General features: G+C 40.6%; 1 protein-coding gene across 1 annotated transcript in view; it reads left to right on the plus strand.

The window, feature by feature from the left end:
- The window catches only part of LOC124795380 (rotatin), a 395,098-nt gene that overhangs the window by 76,177 nt on the left and 297,944 nt on the right, over positions 1-20,977 (plus strand). The window contains exons 6-7 of the mRNA XM_047259395.1: positions 3,745-3,924; positions 20,200-20,468. Coding sequence (XP_047115351.1) covers positions 3,745-3,924; positions 20,200-20,468 — 449 coding nt within the window. The remainder of the gene's footprint in view (positions 1-3,744; positions 3,925-20,199; positions 20,469-20,977) is intronic.

A 20,977-nucleotide genomic window follows, 5' to 3' on the forward strand; every position in this document is an offset into this window, starting at 1 on the left:
GAGTCTGATTGGTTGTGGTTAGTGGCAAAAAAGTGTCACCTCTGTAGGGACTAAGAGAAGGAGAGGTCTTTAGTTAAGCCCAAGTTGATTGAATTTGGGAGTGGGGCAAAAGATAAGATGTTTGGGAAGGATTGATACTTCTGTGGGACTGAGGCTTTTGGAGGGCAGTTTCATGAATGTGTTGTGGGTTTACGTGTTTTTTTTTGTGGCAATCTTCCGCAGCAGCTGATAACATCTGTTATTATAGGTTATCTGTCTTGAGCTGACTGCAATGTAATTAAAAATAATTACTCCAGATGCCTTTCGCTTTTATTTAGAAAACATCTTGTGTACATTGATATTTCTTTAAATAGTCTGCACCTTCCCCTCTTGCTAGCGGTGGTTGATGTCGACAGGCTTAAGTTCACGTCTGCAGTTTTTGGCATTTTGCATTATTTCCTACGCTGCACTATTTATAATTGACTTTCTTAACTGTTTTTCATTCATCACTGCTACAGTGTTTATGCATATTCCTATGCATAAATACTGCATAAACACTGGTCAGGCCATTCAGGAGATTCCATGAGGAAGGTAATAATGCAGGAACAGTATCTGGGGCTGGGTTTTGGATGGGGACAGAGAAATTTATCTGTGTTGGCAGATATGGAATGGGCAAGTATCCACATGAAGGATAACACACACAAACAAATAAATACATGTGAGTACCTTATTTTGAAAAGAAAATAGATGAAACATAGGAAGTATATTGAAAAAGATTAAAAGAAAATAATACTGATGTTAAAACAGGATGATTCAGAGTGAAAATAAATATAAACAAAATGGTGGTAACTGAATGAGCTGCAGGTGGGTGTTTGTTGAATGAAGGTGGGTGGAGAGAGAGAAGGCATATATGTAAATGGATTTGGGGAAGTCAATATGGTGCGTTCTTCAATAAGTGTAGAGGGGGTTGCTGTTAGGTATCTGCTGTGACAAAATACAGGGCTATTCAAAAAGAAAGAACAGATTTCAAACATCAGTTGCTTCCAAACTACAAAGGATAGAAACACAATCCTGAAGTACCTGGAAAGAGAAAACTTCAAATTTATTAATATTTATTGTGTAACACACGGTGCTCACAGTGAATGCATAAAAATTTGAACTTTTCTCTCCACAGGAACATTGGAATTGTGTTTTTATGTTTTGTAGTTTGGAAGCAATAAATGTTTGAAGTCTGTTCCTTCTTTTTTAATAGCACTGTACATATGGCACAAGTAGGATTAGGAAAAAGCATGAAATCAGATGTGAGTTAAGGAAGTCGGTGGGATCAATTTGAAGATCCATGAACAATTATATATGTGGAGAGATTGTGGGACAGAGGCTACTGTACCTGTGGTCCATGCAGGCACATAACCGTGTGTTGTGGGTGGACTAGACAGTAGATACAAGGTGGCTTGGAAGTCGTAACGTCATTGGGCATGTGATAGGTGGTTGAAAGTGCATGCAGTTTGGATGGTGACAAGGAAACATAGGGACATTCAAAAAGAAAAGGACGGAAAGGGAGTAATGTTGTGATGGATTATTCCATCTCGGATTTTCCATTGTTTCATTTTATGTGTCATATTCAAGTCGTTGGACATAAAAGTTATCAGTGTGTTAATGCAACAACTTGGAAGCAGCAGATTTAAAACAGATTAAGATACTTAAATAAATACTATAAACTTATTTGTTCTTCACTGTACATACAACAGAAAAATGTATGCAATTGTGTGACTTTTTAAACACTTACATGTAAAGTGCTCTGTAGATGTGTAGAAACAGTTTAGCAAGTGGGATGCCTCAGGTGGTGTTTTTAAATGTGGGTTGGTCAAGAATTGATTTTGTGAGACTAAATACTCTATTGGTTGGTTATGTTACTGCATGGTATACATCATTCTCGTGCAGAGGTTTTGTAATCTGTTGATTGTTATTTTGCGTTGCTGTGAAATCTGATGCAATACCAAACATCAGTAAATTTTACTCACAGGTCTGTATACTTTATTAGTGATGATATGTGGTATGAAGGGTATCTGTTTCATTTAAGAGCAGAAACCACTCTTAGTTTGGCATGTGGAGAACTGATGTTACATTAGTAGACAATTATACCAATGTTCTGTTGTCAACAATTACAAAAATGGTAGCTAGGTGTTTTGTAATTGAGGACCTCTTTACCTGCTTCTATGGTTCTATTTAAGTTATGTGGTCTTGTTGGAGTTGGCTGTTTAATGTAACAAGCTACTCCCACTCCCTGCACACATACATGCACACTTCTCTCCCTTTGTATGCACATCAATTTCTATTAAAGGAATTTTGTGGATACCATCAGTGACATATTTCTGCACATCTGATCCAGTCTTCTGATTGTTCTTTAGTCCAAGAGATGCTGAGTAACTGTTCCATATCTGCCCTCCATCTCTGGACATTACAATGTGTTTTTAACTTCCCTAAAAAAAAAAGAAGAAGAAGAAAAGGAGTTTTTATTTGAAATCTATCACTACAGTTTTACAAATCAGATTTTTTATTGTTATTTTATCCATGATAGCTATCATATTCTGTATTAATAACATTGGTTGCAGCCACATACCATATTATCCACATCCTCAGAACAGACATTGATACTGTCAAATGGCTGCTTTCTTTGAGGAGGTCATATTTTTCTGCAGTGCGCATTTTTCTATGTACCTCTTGTACATTGAGCAATTGCAGGTTCTGCAATCTTTGTATCATATACCTATAGGAAGGAAACAGTACCCAGTCTGTGTAAAAACAGTGCCACAGTGTAGAATATTCTGTGCCAGTCGTTTTTAGACATTTGTTTTATCAAGCACCTTCTAATATTTTACCATGTCTTATGATCTCAACATTGACGGGACATTGAACCTTAATTTTTCTTTCTTTATGTATTTCTTTCTTTCATATATTCTTTCTAGATTTTTCAAGTGATTTGAGGAATTTCAGAAGATTATCTTCCATTTACAAATTCACAGTTGTATTACATTTAAGAATATGCCACCTTTAGTAGTTAAACCTCTGCAACTGAAAGTAACAGGTTGATGATTGCTTCTAATTCTAAACAATGATATTTGCAACATAACAAGAGTACTCAGGCTGTCTTATTTATTCAGTTTGTTGTCGTAGACTTTTAGTACTAGAAATATTCTGCGCATAGTCATATCTATCCAACATTTAATTTCATATCTACTAACTTAGATTTTCTGCAACTGGTCTTTTTGCTGTAAATAAGACCACAGCACTTCATTTGTCTTGAATAAGTATTTTACAAGACAAAAATCAAACAATGGAAAATCCCAGATGGAATGTAATAATATTATGAGAAAGAAAGTTGCTACTCACCATATACCGGAGATGCTGAATCGCAGATAGGCACAACAAAAAGACTCTACAGTTAAAGCTTTTAGCCATTGGCCTTTGTCAACAATACACACACACATATGCACATACACACACTCACGCGAACACAACTCACACACACGACTGCAGTCTCAGGCAACTGAAACCAAACAAGACAACAAACACAATTGTGTCTTTTATTTATTTTAATTCTTTTTAGGTTGTAGCTGCCTCTGCCAATAGCAACCAAAATTAAAACAAATACACACATTTAGCAAGTATTTTACTTGCATGAAAAATGAAATGAACTTTGTCTTCTGCTTACTATAGTCCATTTTAACAGTGTGTATCATTTTTGCAAATTCCCTGTTTTTTCAGATATGCACCAGCAGAGAGGTAGCAGTCAGTAGTACATCCTTCGGATCAGAAAGAACTTTGGACTCAGGTGACTATTTGCAAAACAACAGCACAGTTACAGCAAAAAGAGGGAGACAAATAGACAGAAATGAGGAAATACTCAGCATTCAGGACCAGGAGAGAAACAATATCAGGCCTAGTGTAAGTTTCTTCCACAATTACCATAATTGATTAAAAGTGAAATCTGTCTTACATTACTCAGAGTTCATTTCATCACACTTTAGTTATTACGGTAGTAAATTGGTACGTAGTGTGTAGGGTGAGAGACTATGACCCTGTATTTAATATGTTGTCCACATTTCATCTTTCATACAACAGTGAAACACATAGCATTGTTGTAGTGAGATGTTAGTTTTAATGTAGTGGTATGGCAAATATACTGCATGCAGTGTGATGCTCACTGTCAGTGAAAGGTGTATTGGGTGATTCCTAGTTTAATTCAGTGAAAACTCACAATGTAAATTAATATGTTTAGTTAACTGCTTTCAATGACCGTTGTATACAACCGGGGGCAACCGAGAGATCCAGGAAAAACCCAGGAATTTTTTCATCAGGGAGGAAACTGGGAAAAACCCGGGATATTTTTAGAATTCCGGGAATTTTTCATTGTTTTAGTTTTCAGTTAAATTTTTGTAATTTTGACTGGTAAGAACCGATACTCTAAAAAAGCTACTGCAGAATAATACTTCAACAATATAACATAAACGAGAGAAAAAAAAATGAAAATAACTTAAATTGCAAAGGAAATGCGTCATATACAACAACGACACACACTGCTCATGCAAGCGTCTGCCAATTGAAAATGTGTCAAAGGAAGACTATGCAGTGCTTCATAACAACAAATTGCCTCCAATGTGCGTGAAGTCGCAACTGTTTACATTCGATTTCTTTTAGCAGTTACGCGCGGACTCGTGCGCATGTGCAGTTGGGTCACGTTTGAGTAGTAGATTTCCCCACTTCTGGTTACAGGAATGTGGCTGTTGGCTGTGGAAGCAGTCGCAGCAAGCAGCTAGATGCTACTGGGAAAAGGGGGCACCAAATTCAGATCCTTGAGGGAAAAAAAAACTTGTTTCACAAAGTGCCTAGCATCCAGCGCACGTTTGCCATCGATTATTCAGATGATTTTGAAACCCTTCCCTGTTGGCTTTGGAACATTTTTGAATACATTTAAAGTTGATTTCTGAAGGAATCATAAGTTGACTTCTGAATGCATGCATAGTATACATGATGTCTCTGTCAGGAGAATCCTCATTGCATCTAGAAATAAACTGTACGCAGACAAAAGGGGACGGGGCTATACGAGCTGAGGGAGTAAAGCCGAACGGATGAATGCCAATCACTGTCTGATTATGTGGTTGATTGGGTTTGCGAATGATCAGCATTGTTATAATTACTAGCAAAATCCATAGATTCAGACTACCAGAATGGAAATAAACAACTGACAGGAATAACAGGTAAGAAAGATTATGTATTATCTTCTCGGTGTATCCAAGAAAATTAAGTTTTGACAGAACATTTTTGGCCAGATTGCTACACTAGTAATCACCAGTAGTACAGTCCCTGGCTATCAGCCGCATAAGTTCTATTCTGGAAGTAATGCGGAAAACGTGTTGTTCGAACACGTAATAATGCCTAACTGGAAAATAATCGTGGGATAACTAAACCTGTGATTCTGGCAGGGTTAGTGAAGTTAATCAGCGAACAAATTTTGACAGTGGCAGGAATAGCTACAGAATTGGTGATTACAAGATTGTTTGTTAGAACGGGGAAGGAGAAGAAACGGGGACATCACACAAATTATGGAAGAATAAGATGATTCCAAATTTATATAAAAATTTCCGAATACTGCTTTTCGATCTCATGCTTGAGAAGCTGGTGCGTATGATTGAAATGTGAAACATAATGCTTTTTGCTTGTATGTAGTAGGCCTAATAGGCATTTGATATTCGTACTTCGTGGATTATATTCTGTCGTGTTATAAAAATGGCCATTTGTGCCAAAACAGTCTCGTTTATTTGGTGTGTTACAAAATTGCTGTCATATTAGAAAGGCCTATTTTGTTTTATCTAGCAGACAGTGACAAAATAGACGTAATCAGATCGAGAAACCACACAGTCTTGGGTATTATTGTATTAACAGCTTTTTCAGTATTAGATAACGACATTTCGATGTTTCATGTAGCAAAACGTTTGACGAACTTTGATGAGGTAATAGATTCTTTCGCAGAAAGGAAAGCATGCCATGTAAAGCTGTAGCAAGATTAGAGAGAAAAAAATGCTAGGAGCTAAAGTTTGAAGAAATGTGTAATTTCTTGCTTATCTCTTGTCAGCATTGGTTTTATATATCCTATATTTAATTTTATGTCACACAAAACAGCAAGTTATTAACTAATAGGCAATAAAGAGTTTAGATTTTCTGAAGAGTTCTTGTAAAAATAATCCCATCTGCTATTAAATTTTTTTTTTTAAAAAAAAGAGGCTGTCAAACTGGCCGATGGGAGCAGGAGAGGCACCACAGGACATTTCAATTTGCACTCTCCTGAATACTGTTTGGTTGTGCGGTAGAAAAATGCTTTATGAAGAGGCGTGGAAATGCACTTTGACATACTTAGACCAAATAATATTTCCTCAAATACATATGTTTTATGTTTCAGATTTTTTAGAAAGCTGTGCGCTGCAAGATGAACATATTTTGAAAATTCGATTTTTTTAGTATTGACCCGGTTCGCAAATGTTGTAGATCCAGGGCTGATGCGCAGAGCAGTCTGAGATATAGTGGATAGCCCTCACGTGACCCGTGTTCACATTTAGTGATCTTGCTGTTTCCCCTTTGTTTACTCTCACATCAAATGAAAACAAAACGGATATCTGTGTCCGGGAGCTATCAAGTGACTTAAATCACATTCACATAATTATGGAAGGCTGAAATATGTCATTAGTTTCAGATTTTCTTTTATTTCCACCTTTCTGACCGTCAAGCATTAATCGCCTTGCAGAACAATGAAGTTATTTTTGTATGTTCGCTAAAGAAATTGGACTTTTATTAACCTTTTCCGCAGAGACAGTCAATGTATTTGAAACGAAATGTTTAATTCCACAGTACTGGCTAGTTTCAATTGTTCGCTGCGTTTCAAGTGCACGTTTTCATTTTCTATCACTTGTTGCATTATGCCGTAATAAAGAACCAAACATGATATAATACAGCACTGGTGCTCCATGAAAATTTACATCCCGAAAACCACACTCAAAAGCTTAATATCAGGTTGAGGTCTACTTCATTTGGAATATGGACATACGGATGTGCACTTTAAGCATGCACTTTAAATTTGCACATTTTGGTATGGTTCACAAAATTCCGATGCTCTTGGAGTATCCTCTGATGTCTTGTTTCTTTTATGACATAATGTATGATCTTTCAATGTTTTACACGTACGTACATACAGGCTTCCTACGTCATGATAGCTACCCAAGCGTGGTGTCGCCTGTTATCTGCGCTCTCTGGGAACTGCTGAAATGAACCTATTTCTAACAATTCGCAGGAAAATATTGCGAATAGTGGTTTGAAAAGCGTTACTTTCAAAGTAAATATCATTTTACGTAAGTTGAACTATGTGCAAGAATGTACCAAGAATTTATTAAATCACAGAGTGTTTAACTCTCATTTAAAAATCAACTCTTTGATGACGAGCCATTTAGATTTAAAAATCAACACCTTGATGACGAGCCATTTAGAAGAATTTCGAACCCTGAAGATCAGACATTTATGTCATTATTAAAAATTTTACTGGCACATTTGTGTGATAATATCTTCAAGTGTAACACGTGCAAAAAAGATCAACAGTATATGTGAAAGCTTAGCTTCTCTTCCAGCTTGAGACCAATATTATATGTGAAAGCTTTGCTTTTCTTGTAGCGACACTATGTATATTAATTTAAACTATTAACCTTCCCTGTTTGTGTGTTCATGCTACTTAACAGTGATGTTGCTGTTGGCTGACTACATCACGTGTCTTATGCTCTTAATATCCGCTGTCTTTGGCTGGTGAGATCACGTGACATGAGCTACGAACGGCTTACAAAAGCGCATCGAAATCTCGATTTCAATGATTCGGAAAGTAACATGCGGTGTTGTGGTGGAATTCCAGTGTATATTTTCATAATACGAAAATACGCAGCGTACATGTTGCTGCACATCAAACATATTTTTTCCCGGAGTTTTGTTTTCTAAAGTGCCGGGAAATTGTACGCCCGTGTATAAAACCATAACCATTCAAAGGATTGATAAGGGAAAGTATACTGTCACCCGGGAGAAAGTGTATTTTTAACCGGGAAATCCGGAAAAAGTCCGGGAATTTTTTTCCTTGTCCACGTATACACCCTGAATGAGCAGGGTGCCCCTACAAATTCATCGATGAGGATCTAGATTCAAATCTTATCGATTTATCTAGATTTCTGTTTTTCATAGCTTTCCTAAAACACTTAAGATGAATGATTTGCTAATTTCTTCAACTGACCATGCCTGATAATCTTCCTCCTCTCTTTACCAACATTTCTCTTGTAAGGTTGTTATTGAAGAGACATCTTCATTCAACTTGAATTTATGATCCTTGTATAAATTTCATATTTCCTCAAGGCAACAGCTTGACATCTTTAGGTGGTTGCAGCCAATTACTGCCAGCAAGTAGCAGCTGCTGGTCTTCTTATCCAGTCCATGTCCAGAAGCAGCATGTGCATGACAAAGTTCCTTCCAGGTTGATGACGGTAGGGTATTGAGAGCCTCCTATAAGGAACCAACGTGTGGACATCCACATGTGCAGTAGGAAGCTGGTGCTACTGTTGGGTGTTGCAGTAGCCAAGATGCAAACTAAAATGTACAGCTACATGGGTCTTCCACAGTGCAATGGGAGGGGGAGGGGGGGGGGGGGGGGCGGCTGTTATTGGGAATTCCTGTTTTTGTCATTGTGCTCTGAAGGCAGAAGTACAGGTTTTGATGCCGTACTTAGCTGGAATCCTGAATCTCTATTGATAAAGATTATTTCTAATGCAAATATAAATAACCTCCTTTATAAGGCAGTTCCAGAAATGTGAAACTGTTAATAGAATTTGCAGGTTTATCTGATTATCCTAAGCAGTTATGATGATCATATTCATCACAATGGTCAGCATGAAACTTGTCTGTCCAATATATGAAAATATTGTGCACACTTTGTTTCTCAAGGCTGAGATTGTGTTTTGTAGGACCCCACAAATTATTCAGTTTTAGCATATTTAATATTGTGTATGTTGATGATTCTGCTAGAGAAGGAAAGTTGCTACTCCCCATATAGCTGAGAAGCTGCGTCACGATAGGCACAACAAAAAGTGTTTCTTCTTTTTATTTCTCTACTTTCCGCTACTTACCCCCTCCCCCTCCGTACCTTCTCTCCTGCCCTCCGTCTAAACTGCAACACTTCACTGACCGCCACTCCCACAATACTATCCCTCCCCCTCCCCACCCCACCCTCCTCCTTACCCCACCCAGTCGCCACTCCCATCATGCACTGGTGGTGCTGTTCGCAGTGTGGTTTCAGCTCTTTGAGACTGCAGATGTGTGTGCAAGTCGTGTTTGCGTGAGTGTGTGTGTGTGTGTGTGTGTGTGTGTGTGTGTGTGCGCGCGTGTGTGTATGTGTGTCTACTGCTTACAAAGGCCTTAATGGCCAAAAGCTGTAATTGTGTGAAACTCCACTATATGGTGAGTAGCGACTTTCCTTCTATGGAATTGTTACATTCCATCCTGTATTTTACATTGTTTGATGATTCTTCTGATTCATAAAGAATTGCCACCAAACTACAGCAAGAAATGTATAGTAGTGAATGTCTCGGTGTTTTCGTTTTGGTTCCTGGTACAGTAAATTTGTTTCTCAGAAGCGATGATCTGCAAAAAAACTTTTTTTGTAAGTTGAAGCTCACCAGGCAGGTTGTCAGGTTTGGGAGTGACATGTCCTCTGTGAACCTGATTGTGAATACACAATAGGATGGTGCATTGTGGTAACAACTTGCAGTCGGCAGATATAGATAGAAGTGAGTTAGCTTGCAGTATGTGCTGTGCCTCAGTGTTCTTGATATTGTTGAATATTTCACCAATAGCCTTGTGCTTGGGTGTATGCTTAGCGGGCAACACAAAAACTGCAAAATATGACTGACTGAAGGTCCTAACATATAGTGATTCAGCCATGTGCGATAAGAGCGAATGTTGCTGCAGGTTAGTTGAACAGTTATAGGTTATGGTTCATTGGACAATTGCTCTGGGGAAGGGAATGTGGTGATCAATGGGGCTTTCCATGGAATTGTAGATTGTGAAAAGAGATTGGGTGCTGGGATAAAATGGCAAACAAAGGGCAACAGGAGAAAATTTTGTTGGCAAATTTGAAATTCCATTAAGCATTAGATTTTGCTTACCACCATAACTGGAGGAGGAGGACCCTCCTACAGATGTAGAGAAATCGAGGGTGCAGCAGTACAATGCGGAAAAAAACTTACCGATAAGTCGGGTGAAAACGAACAGGAAAAGAATAATTCTGCTGTTAGGAAGCAGTACAAAGACTGGTTGTAGACCAGCAGCTACAGGAAAAATTAGCTGCAGAATACCTTACCACAAGTTTTGTGTTAACAGATGTTAATACTTGAGTGAGCTGGGAACAACCTGGCTGAAAACAAAAAATGCTGTATTAGGGATGACCTGGACAAAATAGAAGAAGCTACTGAACACTCAAGTGTAGATTTTGTGGAGGTTCCATGACACCGTGACAAGTCCAGTCGTAACTCTGCTGTAAAGCAAGTGAACATGGAGCTGAGAGGGCTCCTTCAGATGGATGCAGAATTTGGTATTGTTGCTGTTCCAGTAAGAAGGTGGGGATATACTTCTCAGGGGCTTGCATGAATAGGAGAGTAAAGTCAAGGTAGCAGATCTATTAGCAGAAAACATAAGGGGACTACCGGCACACACAGGAAAAATGCAGTGGTTATGGGAGTCAGGTGAGATACTGACTTTAGGACAAATACCGAATTCAGACAGATTTAAGAAAATTAAATTGTCAGCTGTCCCATGTTCATCTTATAATAATAGAAGGAAAAATGAAATGAAAGTGCTTCGTCAAAATATTAAGGGGGTAAAAAATAAAGTTAATGAATTTTTAGTTTGTTTGCAAGACCTTAGAATTTGGGAAGAAACTGATGTAATTTCCCTGTCTGAACACCATATAACCAAGGATTAGAAAATCTTTAATGTAAGTGGTTAGAAGTTAGCTGAATATTCATGTGGAACTAATGTGGGTAAAGGAGTTGTCACATTCATAAAAAAGGGATATAAAAACAAAAATGTGGAAATAAGTAAATTCTTCATGGATAAGAACATAGAAGCATGTCCTTGAGAGTTGCTATTGGGAAATGTATTATTTGTAGTTTTTATAGTGTATAGTTCATATGAGGTGGATAATATCTCCAATAAGACACCAAGACATTGTGGGTCTGTAAAATGTAATGTTATCAGTCACTTACGTAATGCACCATTAATTTAGGGTGTTTTTTCTAGAAAAAAATGAAATATGCAAGTGTTAGGACACTATAAAAAGGATGACTCAACAGGTGTCAGTAACAATTCCCATTTTAGTAACCATTCCCATTTTGTCTCCTATATCATTTTCTAAAAATTTTGGGAAGGTAATGTACTCCAGGGTTCCCACCCAACTGTGTCACAATGGGATATTTAACCAATCACATTTCATACTGTGTCAGCTGTTCAAACAATACAAAGACAGATGCAACATCTCTGTTGAGAGAAATTACAATGGGAGCCCTCATAGGGTCCGATCATTGGCCTGTAACTGTTCTTGCTTTATTTAATGATCTGCCATTTTATTTGCATCAGGAGGCAGACTTATTCCTATTTGCAAATGATACAATCATTGTTGGGAAGCTGAGCAAAGAAGCATCAACAGAGAAAGTAGTAAATGATGTTTTCATGGAAGTTACTGAACTGCACAAAAGGACTAGCTTTAAACTTGGAAAAACGAGAGTTCATCCAATTTTGTATTGTCAGAAATATTGAAGTAACCTTGTTTACTGACCAGAAATAATAAATGGGATAGAAAATTATAAGCAGTTAGGTGCGCCTATCGATGAAGACTTAAAATTGTAATCACCATATAGTAGACATTCCAAAAACTTTAGTTTCAGTTGCTTTTGCCATAAGGATAATTGCCAGCTTTGGGGATACAGAAGTCAAGTTAATGTATTTTGCATATTTTCATTCACTGACATATTATGGGATAATATTATGGGGCAACTGCTCACTTAGGCACAAAATATTCATTGCACAGAGTATAATAATTAGAACTATGTACAGGGTTCACAGACATACCTGTTTCAGGCATCACTTTAAGCAACTGGGACTATCAACCACATCACAGCCTCACAGTAAATTTATTCAGTTATGAAATTTGTTATAAACAACACTTCTAACAAGTAAGTTGGTGAGTAACAGAGATAACCATTACCCTTTAATGGATATAACTTCGGCACAGAAAGGGGTCAAATATGCAGCTATAAGAGAGGATATAAAATGTAGGCTGGCAATGGCAAGGAAATCGTTTCTGAAGAAGAGAAATTTGTTAACATCGAGTATAGGTTTAAGTGTCAGGAAGTCGTTTCTGAAAGTGTTTGTATGGAGTGTAGCCATGTATGGAAGTGAAACATGGACGATAACCAGTTTGGACAAGAAGAGAATAGAAGCTTTCGAAATGTGGTGCTACAGAAGAATGCTGAAGATAAGGTGGGTAGATCACGTAACTAATGAGGAGGTATTGAACTGGATTGGGGAGAAGAGAAGTTTGTGGCACAACTTGACTAGAAGAAGGGATCGGTTGGTAGGACATGTTTTGAGGCATCAAGGGATCACAAATTTAGCATTGGAGGGCAGCGTGGAGGGTAAAAATCGTAGAGGGAGACCAAGAGATCAATACACTAAGCAGATTCAGAAGGATGTAGGTTGCAGTAGGTACTGGGAGATGAAGAAGCTTGCACAGGATAGAGTAGCATGGAGAGCTGCATCAAACCAGTCTCAGGACTGAAGACCACAACAACAAGAGATTTTGACACACTGCCCAATATTTTTCAGATATAGATTAAATGCACTAGGGTATAAAAAGTGCATACTGAAGGGTTTTTAGGGTTAGTGGTTCATTTGTCATGGTCATCAGCAATTGGATGGCTCTCAGGAGACCTGTCTGCACACTGTAGGCAGGAGCTGTGCTGAATTTAGAGGCGAGTAATGTTTGCAACATTCATTCTGGGGTACAACCATGCCCCACCCATGACTATATATTCCTACTGAAAAGCTTCAGCCACTTGGAGATTGTCGCATTGTGGGCCTCTGGGTAACTGGATAGGAGTATTGAAGGATTGCTGCACTTGTTAGGGACAGTGTCTCAGTGTTGTGTCACTGCTTTAAACAGTGGCTGCGGAACATACACCTGAACAGTAGGCTCTGGACATTCATGTGGCACAGGTGCATGCCAAGATTGACACATTCTTTGAACAGTGGTGGCTGATCGAGCATCATCCAGGGATGAAATATGGACACGTTTACTTGCTGTGTCATCAGGAACCATTGGGAAATAGTTAAAATCATGTGTATCTCTCTTGGTGGGTTACAACTGACACCATGACACCACCAAGCATGGCCGCTCTGTTGTTATGAAAAGAGTTCATTGTCTGAGTGCGAGCGGTGCACATATACGTGTGTGATGTAGAGTTGGTGAGCTGCCTATTCGAGAGTGCATTGGTTCATGACAAGGCAAAGTTACCAGTTCCCGCTACATTGCACAAGTTGTTATCGCCACGCACCAGTACCACGTGCCGCAGATTTTGAATCCGTGCCAGACGGCATGGATGTCGAAGACCCCTAGAGGTCTCTGCACCATCGTGCCATAAGGCATGGCGGTGTGCGCCTCCTGGCCCGCGTTTAATGTGAGGGCGCCACAGTGGAACACGCGGTCCCAGTGGCCAATAGCGGCGTCCCCAATCATGTATTCAAGCACCTGTCTCTTGCTCAGCCAGTCAGTGTAATCTTTGCATGCGTCTATTGACATCTCGCCTCACACAGCTTATTTACGTTACTTTGATCTGTGTACGAGTGGACATGGTTGATTCGTGAGGTCTTCTTGTGACTCCATTGTTTCTTGCTTGTTGTGGTTCGTAAGGTCTCACTCGGTTGTCCTTCGTTGTTTGTGTCCATCCTCTTCCGTTTCTGTTGTTGTTCGCGGGCTGCTCCGTGGGTCCCATCATGCTTTCCTTCACGGCAACCCCGCGGCAGTTCCGGTAGCGGTTACAACATTTTTGGTGACGAAGTAAATGGTGGTCATTGCTAGCACGGAGGCGAAGTTGGTCTGTCTGCTGGAGCAACAGCAGCAGCTCATGCAGCAGCAGCAGACATCTTACAACAGTCGCTGCGGTTGCTAACAGACAAAGTCGATGCCCGGGATGCATTACCACAACAGTTTCTGAGTCCTCGGGTGTCCAATGCTTTCCCACATCCACCGTTATTCCCACCATTTAATGACACGAAAGAAGACTGGGAAACATATTTACATCAGCTGAAAAAAAGTTTCATGGCTTTTCAAGTCTCAGGTGACTCCTTGCAGTGGTCGTAGTTTTTGTCTTGGGGCTCCCCAGACACATTCTCTCTCTTCCCACGTGCACCAATCAGGAATGTAAGGCTTCGTATGCGGACTCCCTGATCCGGGGTGTGGTGGTTCAGCTGGGTACCAATCCTGAGGTCCGCACTGCAGCGTTGAAACTCAATAACCCCTCCTTGGAAGAGATTCTCCGCATTGCACACTCCTTTGAAAGTGCTCAGTTGGCTAACGAGCATCTTACGGCATGGCTGCAAGTGGCGGCGATCGATGTGTCTCGGCGGGGTCCGCCCTCACGCCGTCGATGTGGCCATGCCAACAGAGGCCAGCACCGTCGGGACTCCTCTTTGTCTGACATCTCTATGGCATTGGCACGTCTGATCTCCCCTCGTCGCAGGTCACGCGGCCCACTTCCAACTTGCCCACAGTGCTTTATCGCACATTCTCGAGCTGATTGTCCCCACCGCTGGAAAACGGGCACACTGTGTAACAAGGAGGGCCACATCCGATCGGTTTGTCATAGTCGCTCGACTCGCTCCAGTCCTGCCCCTCCTGGGCCTCAAGATTCTTTCCATGCTCTGCAATCGGTAGTCCCACAGGATGACCCATCAGTGCAGAAGCTTTTCCTCATGCTCTGCGTTTTAACTGAGGATGTCAGTTTTCAAGTCAGCACTGGGGCCACCATTTCCTTGATTAATATGGCGACGTATACCCTTCTGGGCTCTCCTGAATTGTCACCTCCCTCTCAGTGTTTGGTCGCCTATGTAGATGGTTCCATTCCCCTTCACGGGCAGTTTGTCATCCAGGCAACTTACAAACGTGTTCCCCGGCTCCTACCCATCCGTCGGCTTCAAATATTTTTGGCCTGGATGCGTTTCAGCTGTTTGGCTTTTCAATTTCCGATGAATTTAAGGTCGTTTCCATGGATGTTCCTTTTCAGGACTTGGACGATCTGTGCTCCGCTTTTGCATTGTTGTTTGCTCTGAATCTCAGATGTGCTTCCGATTTTCAGGTGCACACCACACTTCGGCCGGGTGCGCAGCCTCGCTTTCTCCGGGCCTGGCCCCTTCCGGTGGCCTTACAGCCACTGGTCAAGCAGGAACTTGATCAGCTCCAGGCTGCTGGTGTTCAGGAACCTGTGACGTACAGTGCCTGGGCAACACCATTGGTGGTCATACGGAAACCCAATGGGTCCCTTCAGCTGTGTGGGGACTTCAGCACTACTGTCAATGTTCAGTCCCTCATCAACACTTACCCATTCCCCTACAGGAAGACCTTCTTGCCAAACTTGCTGGGGGCGAGTACTTTTCCAAGATCGACCTGGCTGAGGCATACCACCAGTTACCCTTCGATGCCAAGTCCCAGACCATCATGGTTATCAACACACCTTTCAGGTTATACAAGTACAAGCACCTTCCGTTTGGTGTCTCTTCAGTGCCAGCCATTTTCCAGCGGTTCCTGGAGCAGCTCACTCAGCCTATCCCCACCTGTGAATTATCTGGATGACGTCTTGGTCACCGGGCATTCCCTTATTTCACGCTCTGCAATCTGCAGGTTTACGCTGTTGGCTGGACAAGTGTTATTTTTTTCAACCGGAAGTGGAATACTTAGGCCACTGGCTTAGCAAGGATGGCCTTCGCCCTTCGGGTCACAATGTCGCGGCCATTGAGGTCATTCCTCGTCCCAAGGACTCATCTGAACTCCAGGTGTTTTTGGGCAAGGTTACTTATTACTTAAAGTTCTTGCTCCAGGCTGCCTCTGTTGCTCAATGACTCAATCACTTGCATCGCAAAGGGGTACCTTGTGATTGGACTCCTGTGTGTGACCAGGCTTTTCTCTGTTTAAAGACGATGCTGAAGTATGGCCCTTGCCTTACTCCCTTCTCTCCGGACCGCCCTTGGTTGTGGCGGCTGATGCATTGGCATACGGCATTGGGGCCATCCTCACATCCTTATTCATCGGGATGCCGATGGCTCCGAAGAGCCCATCGCTTATGCCTCTAAGACGTTGACCCTAGCAAAATGGAACTACTCCCAGATTGAAAAGGAGGCCCTGGCAATCGTATTCGCCGTCCAAAAATTTCACACCTATCTCTTTGGGGCAAAGTTCATCCTCCTGACAGACCATAAACCCTTGGTTATGCTTTTCGGACCCCACTCTCACCTTCCAGGGTGGACGGCTCAACATCTCCAGCGCTAGGCATTATTTTTACGAAATTACACTTATACCGGCCCTTCTCGTCCCCGGGTGGATTGGCAGTTCCCTCCCCCGCCCTGGACTCTGGGTCGGCCATCATGGATACCTCGGGCGTCCCTTCCTCCCAGCCCAAGGCAGTCGATGAGCGCGGCTCTTCTTCCCACTACCGCCCACGTCGGCACCGTCCAGGGTGGGGAGTTACTGTGTACTGATGCAGCTGTTGGGCCCCCTTTAGTGTGACATGTGTCTCTCAGTTGGTCTGAATTTGTCGTCATGTACTCCTGAAATGATTAATTACCTTCACTTCACTTGTGAATAAAATGACCTTGTCCTTGAGGGTGTTGCATCTTTTTTTCTGACAGTGTAAATATTATCTTTTATTTTTTTATATCTAGTTGTATGTAAGTATTCTATGTTTTCTGTTGGCACGTTTCACATAATAATGTTTATTGTGAATTTGAGCCATGGAACTAACTGCAAGGATGTATACCACGGCAATACATTGTATTTAATCTTGTGACAGAGATGCTAGATAATGCAGGGATCTCAGTGATACAGAAAAGTTTTGAAGTTTGCACATACACCCACACCACCTCCAGTCTGAGAAGTTATTAGCAGAAAGGTTTGTTCTTTGAGAGAAGATGAGAATTTTATCATTTTACCTGTCAAAAAGGTAAATACCTCTGTCATTCTCTCATCTACCAAGTATAATGGCAAGGCACAGCAATTGTTTGACTGTACTGCATGTTGCTATTTACATAATGATCAACTGGCAGCTTTCAGAATAAAAGTGTGGCCCTCATCAAGAAGAGTTCTCTTTCAGGAGTTTTTGCCAGCAGGCAGTTGGTCTTCCTATACCTATGGCTTACTGAGCAACAGAAGAAAAATTTTGAGAGGTTTTCGAAGCATATGGACGATTCGATTCCAGACATTTCACGTACAGCTGTCAACCTAAATAAATTACTACTGGCTTCAGAGAAAATATATGTCTTTCAAAAAGGTGGGAATTTTGCTGTCATCTCCAGAACTTTAATTATGAAGGGTATAGCTGCTAGCAGCGAAATGACAATCAGGATCTTCCATTATGAAAAAGCTGAGGAATGCATACTGAAACCAAAGGGACATTGCGTTGAGCAAAACCGTCAACTTGCAACTGGGAAACAGAAGAGTCACAAGCTAACAATAACCTTTATGCTTGCAAGAACATATTGGTTCTGCCTGCCAACAAGAGATATGTATGTGACTCTTGTAACGAGGACTGAAGATTATGAGCCAAAGATACATGACATACTCGATTTGACAACATACCAAAAACTAGACAGATATCAGACACATTAGATGCCATGCAATACAGATCATTTGATCAATGTATCTTCTCTCCAGGGGCATGTGCAACACAGCAGCCCTACTGCCACAGTTGTATTGGTTACCAAAAATGTACAAAGATAGTGTACTGTTATGGAACTGTCTCCATGGCAACTGTACATAGTGTAAAGCTGTCATGCATTGGGAGTGGTGTCCAGGCTGATGTTAAATGAGAACAGGAGATCTGGTCAAATAAAAAGGGTATATTTCAGTGTACAGAATATTTGGGGTGTTTGCAGAGTGAAGTTATTTGATGTAGGTCAGTGTGGGAAACATAACAAACTAAAAATGTAGGCAATGGGAGAGGGGGCACTACATGTTAAGATCTGTTGGTGGTTGGTCATGGAGTGCACAGGCTGTGTCTCCCAAGAGAGACGTGCTCTAGTTGAGGTCCTCTGGATCGCAAGAGAGAGAAGCAACATTTTTTTGATCTCCAGAAGCCTCCAACAACCAAACACATGACTCGCCTCCCGTGCTTGCTATTGGCTAAACTGATGGCATGAATTCACCAGCATATTCAGCAGAGAGGTGGGGGCACCTCTTGTCAGTTGCTTTGACTGGACAGAACTGGTTCAGTTCTGAAAGTCAGGCAGCTTTAGTCACAAAAGCACAGCAGACATTACCCTAGGAGAAACCTTGTACAGACTTGACTTGTGCTTTTGAAATAATTTTTTAAAAGTAAATCCCTAAATATTCCTCAACTGGGTGACACCTTTTATACAACATTAAATTTACCATTGAAGCAGAAAAGGATTACCAACGACCCTTCCTACTTGAGAAATGATGAGAACCTGGGCCACAGTGTAATCAGAAACTGACCTGCACGGACAAAGCTTACAAATCATCACCTAAACCAGAAAAGCATTATAACAAATATGTGAGTCACAACACCCCAGATGTGAGATGCACCACATAGTGTATGTTTTGAGGGACAATGACTACTCCACCAGCTGTATAAGAAGGGTCATGAAATCTAAGACCTCATTGTGTGACTTGAAGAAATATAGGGTACAACTTGAAGAAATATTGGGTACGACCTTTCTGACATACATCACCAGGTCAATGTAGAGAATCAACTGTTTATTGCACAGCAGCGGCATAAAAACTATATACAAACTGACTAAGAAAATCAAGAGTGTGTGTTAGTTTGGCAAAGGACAAAGGGACCCACTTGCAGGGTTGGGAGTATACCATATACATGGTGGATTGACAAGATGATCCATCAATACCAGGATCATCAAATAAAAATAGTATCACAGGTTGGGACAGATGGAGAAATCGGTTGTGGTCGAGCACATGCTATGAGAGACTGACTTTATATTTAAATTTGCTGACATTTAGTTTCTTGCTGTGGAGAAAAGCTTCCACGCCCATTTGTTTGGGGAAGCCAGTGAAATTCAAAAACATAACCACAGTTTTAACAAGAAATAAGAAAAACCTCAAGATAAATAGATATTGGATTCCCATACGGTTACGACCAACAACTGCAAGTAAAGATGGATGTGTTACAGCAATACTACCCATGGAAATGCCTCCACAGATGTTAGTGCAGGGAGTACATCTAAGTTCCAGCCATAGGCTTGGCTCCAATCTACCACCAGTAATGGAAGGTGGATCTTTGAGAGCACCAACCACTGATGCTGGCGAAATGTTAGAAAAATCATTAAACAAATGTCAGCCAAAGATTCTGAGACAAGAGCCAAAAGGCAGTATGTCAATGTTGCTACACTTTTTACTGTTGACTGGTGTTATTTTGACCAAAACTAATTACAAACTTTGAAATGATTTTATCTAAGTGAAACATAATGTTTTTCTGACAAAACATTCTGTTGTTGTTGTTGTTCCATATAGAAAGCATATACTAGCCACATCCACTCTTTATAGTAATTTCTGTTTGGTATGTATTCCTGAAGCATTGGCTGAACATAATAGTATTGAAGTTGAATGAGCTTTAGTGAGTAGACAATAAAATTGGTCAATAAGACAATAAAATTGGTCAATAAGACTTGTTGAATGTGTTGTTGTGTAGTTTATTTTTTCATATTTTGTAATTGGTCTGTAGAATAACATGTTTGAAATGACCTGAGTCTTTGTAAATGTGTGTGTTCTTTATAAAAGAAGTTAATATCAGCCAAATCAGAGACAATTTCTCACTAACTCAAGTAATTTGATGAACTTTGTTCCAGAGTAATACTGGAGCCACACCTGAGGGTGAAGAAGATTCTTTATTGGAGCAGCTGCAGCAGCTGAGTGTGCCTCAGTTCTGCACACTAGTACTTCAGGTGGCTCTTCATCTCCCTCCAGCAGCTGAACTCTGTGGCTCTGCTGTTATGCTCCTACGTGAATGTGTTACTCCTCAAAGTTGGAAGAGTCAAGACCCAGCAGCTACTCATTTGAGGCAGGATGTTCATCATTTGCTACACCAGTGTGCAATTTCCCTGCACCGTATTTCAAAGTGAGTTGTGTGCTAAACTGCAAACTGTTTTGATACCTACATGCTACTTACAAGATCATGTTAAAAGTCTGTTTAAATCTCTGGGTGAAGGAAGAATATGAAAACAATAATTTCTTTTGCCGTGGGAATGTATAAAAAGATGGATTTGTAATGTATCTTTCAACAGGAATATTAAAGGTATGAATGGGGATGGGATCATCATGACAAAAGGAAGTAGCCAAATGTGTGAAAGACTTTTCACATGGGAATGAAAGGTATTTGCAATTAGTCTGAAAGGAATATTCCAAGCTCTATTAATTATATAGACATATACATCTGCTAACAGTACAGCTAGTTGAGAAACGTGTCAAAGAAACTTATCCCATTTTAGAAATAATTGTAGTTGACAACCTAAAGTAATGTGAAATAGTAATAGGCGACTTACATACCATTGGTGGAGAGGGTATTGGAAGAACCATAGTAAATGAACATGGACTTGTTGTTGGAACGAATGAGGTGGACAAATATAA

The sequence above is a fragment of the Schistocerca piceifrons genome, chromosome 1 (genome assembly GCF_021461385.2).
Source record: "Schistocerca piceifrons isolate TAMUIC-IGC-003096 chromosome 1, iqSchPice1.1, whole genome shotgun sequence".
Lineage (NCBI taxonomy): Eukaryota > Metazoa > Arthropoda > Insecta > Orthoptera > Acrididae > Schistocerca > Schistocerca piceifrons.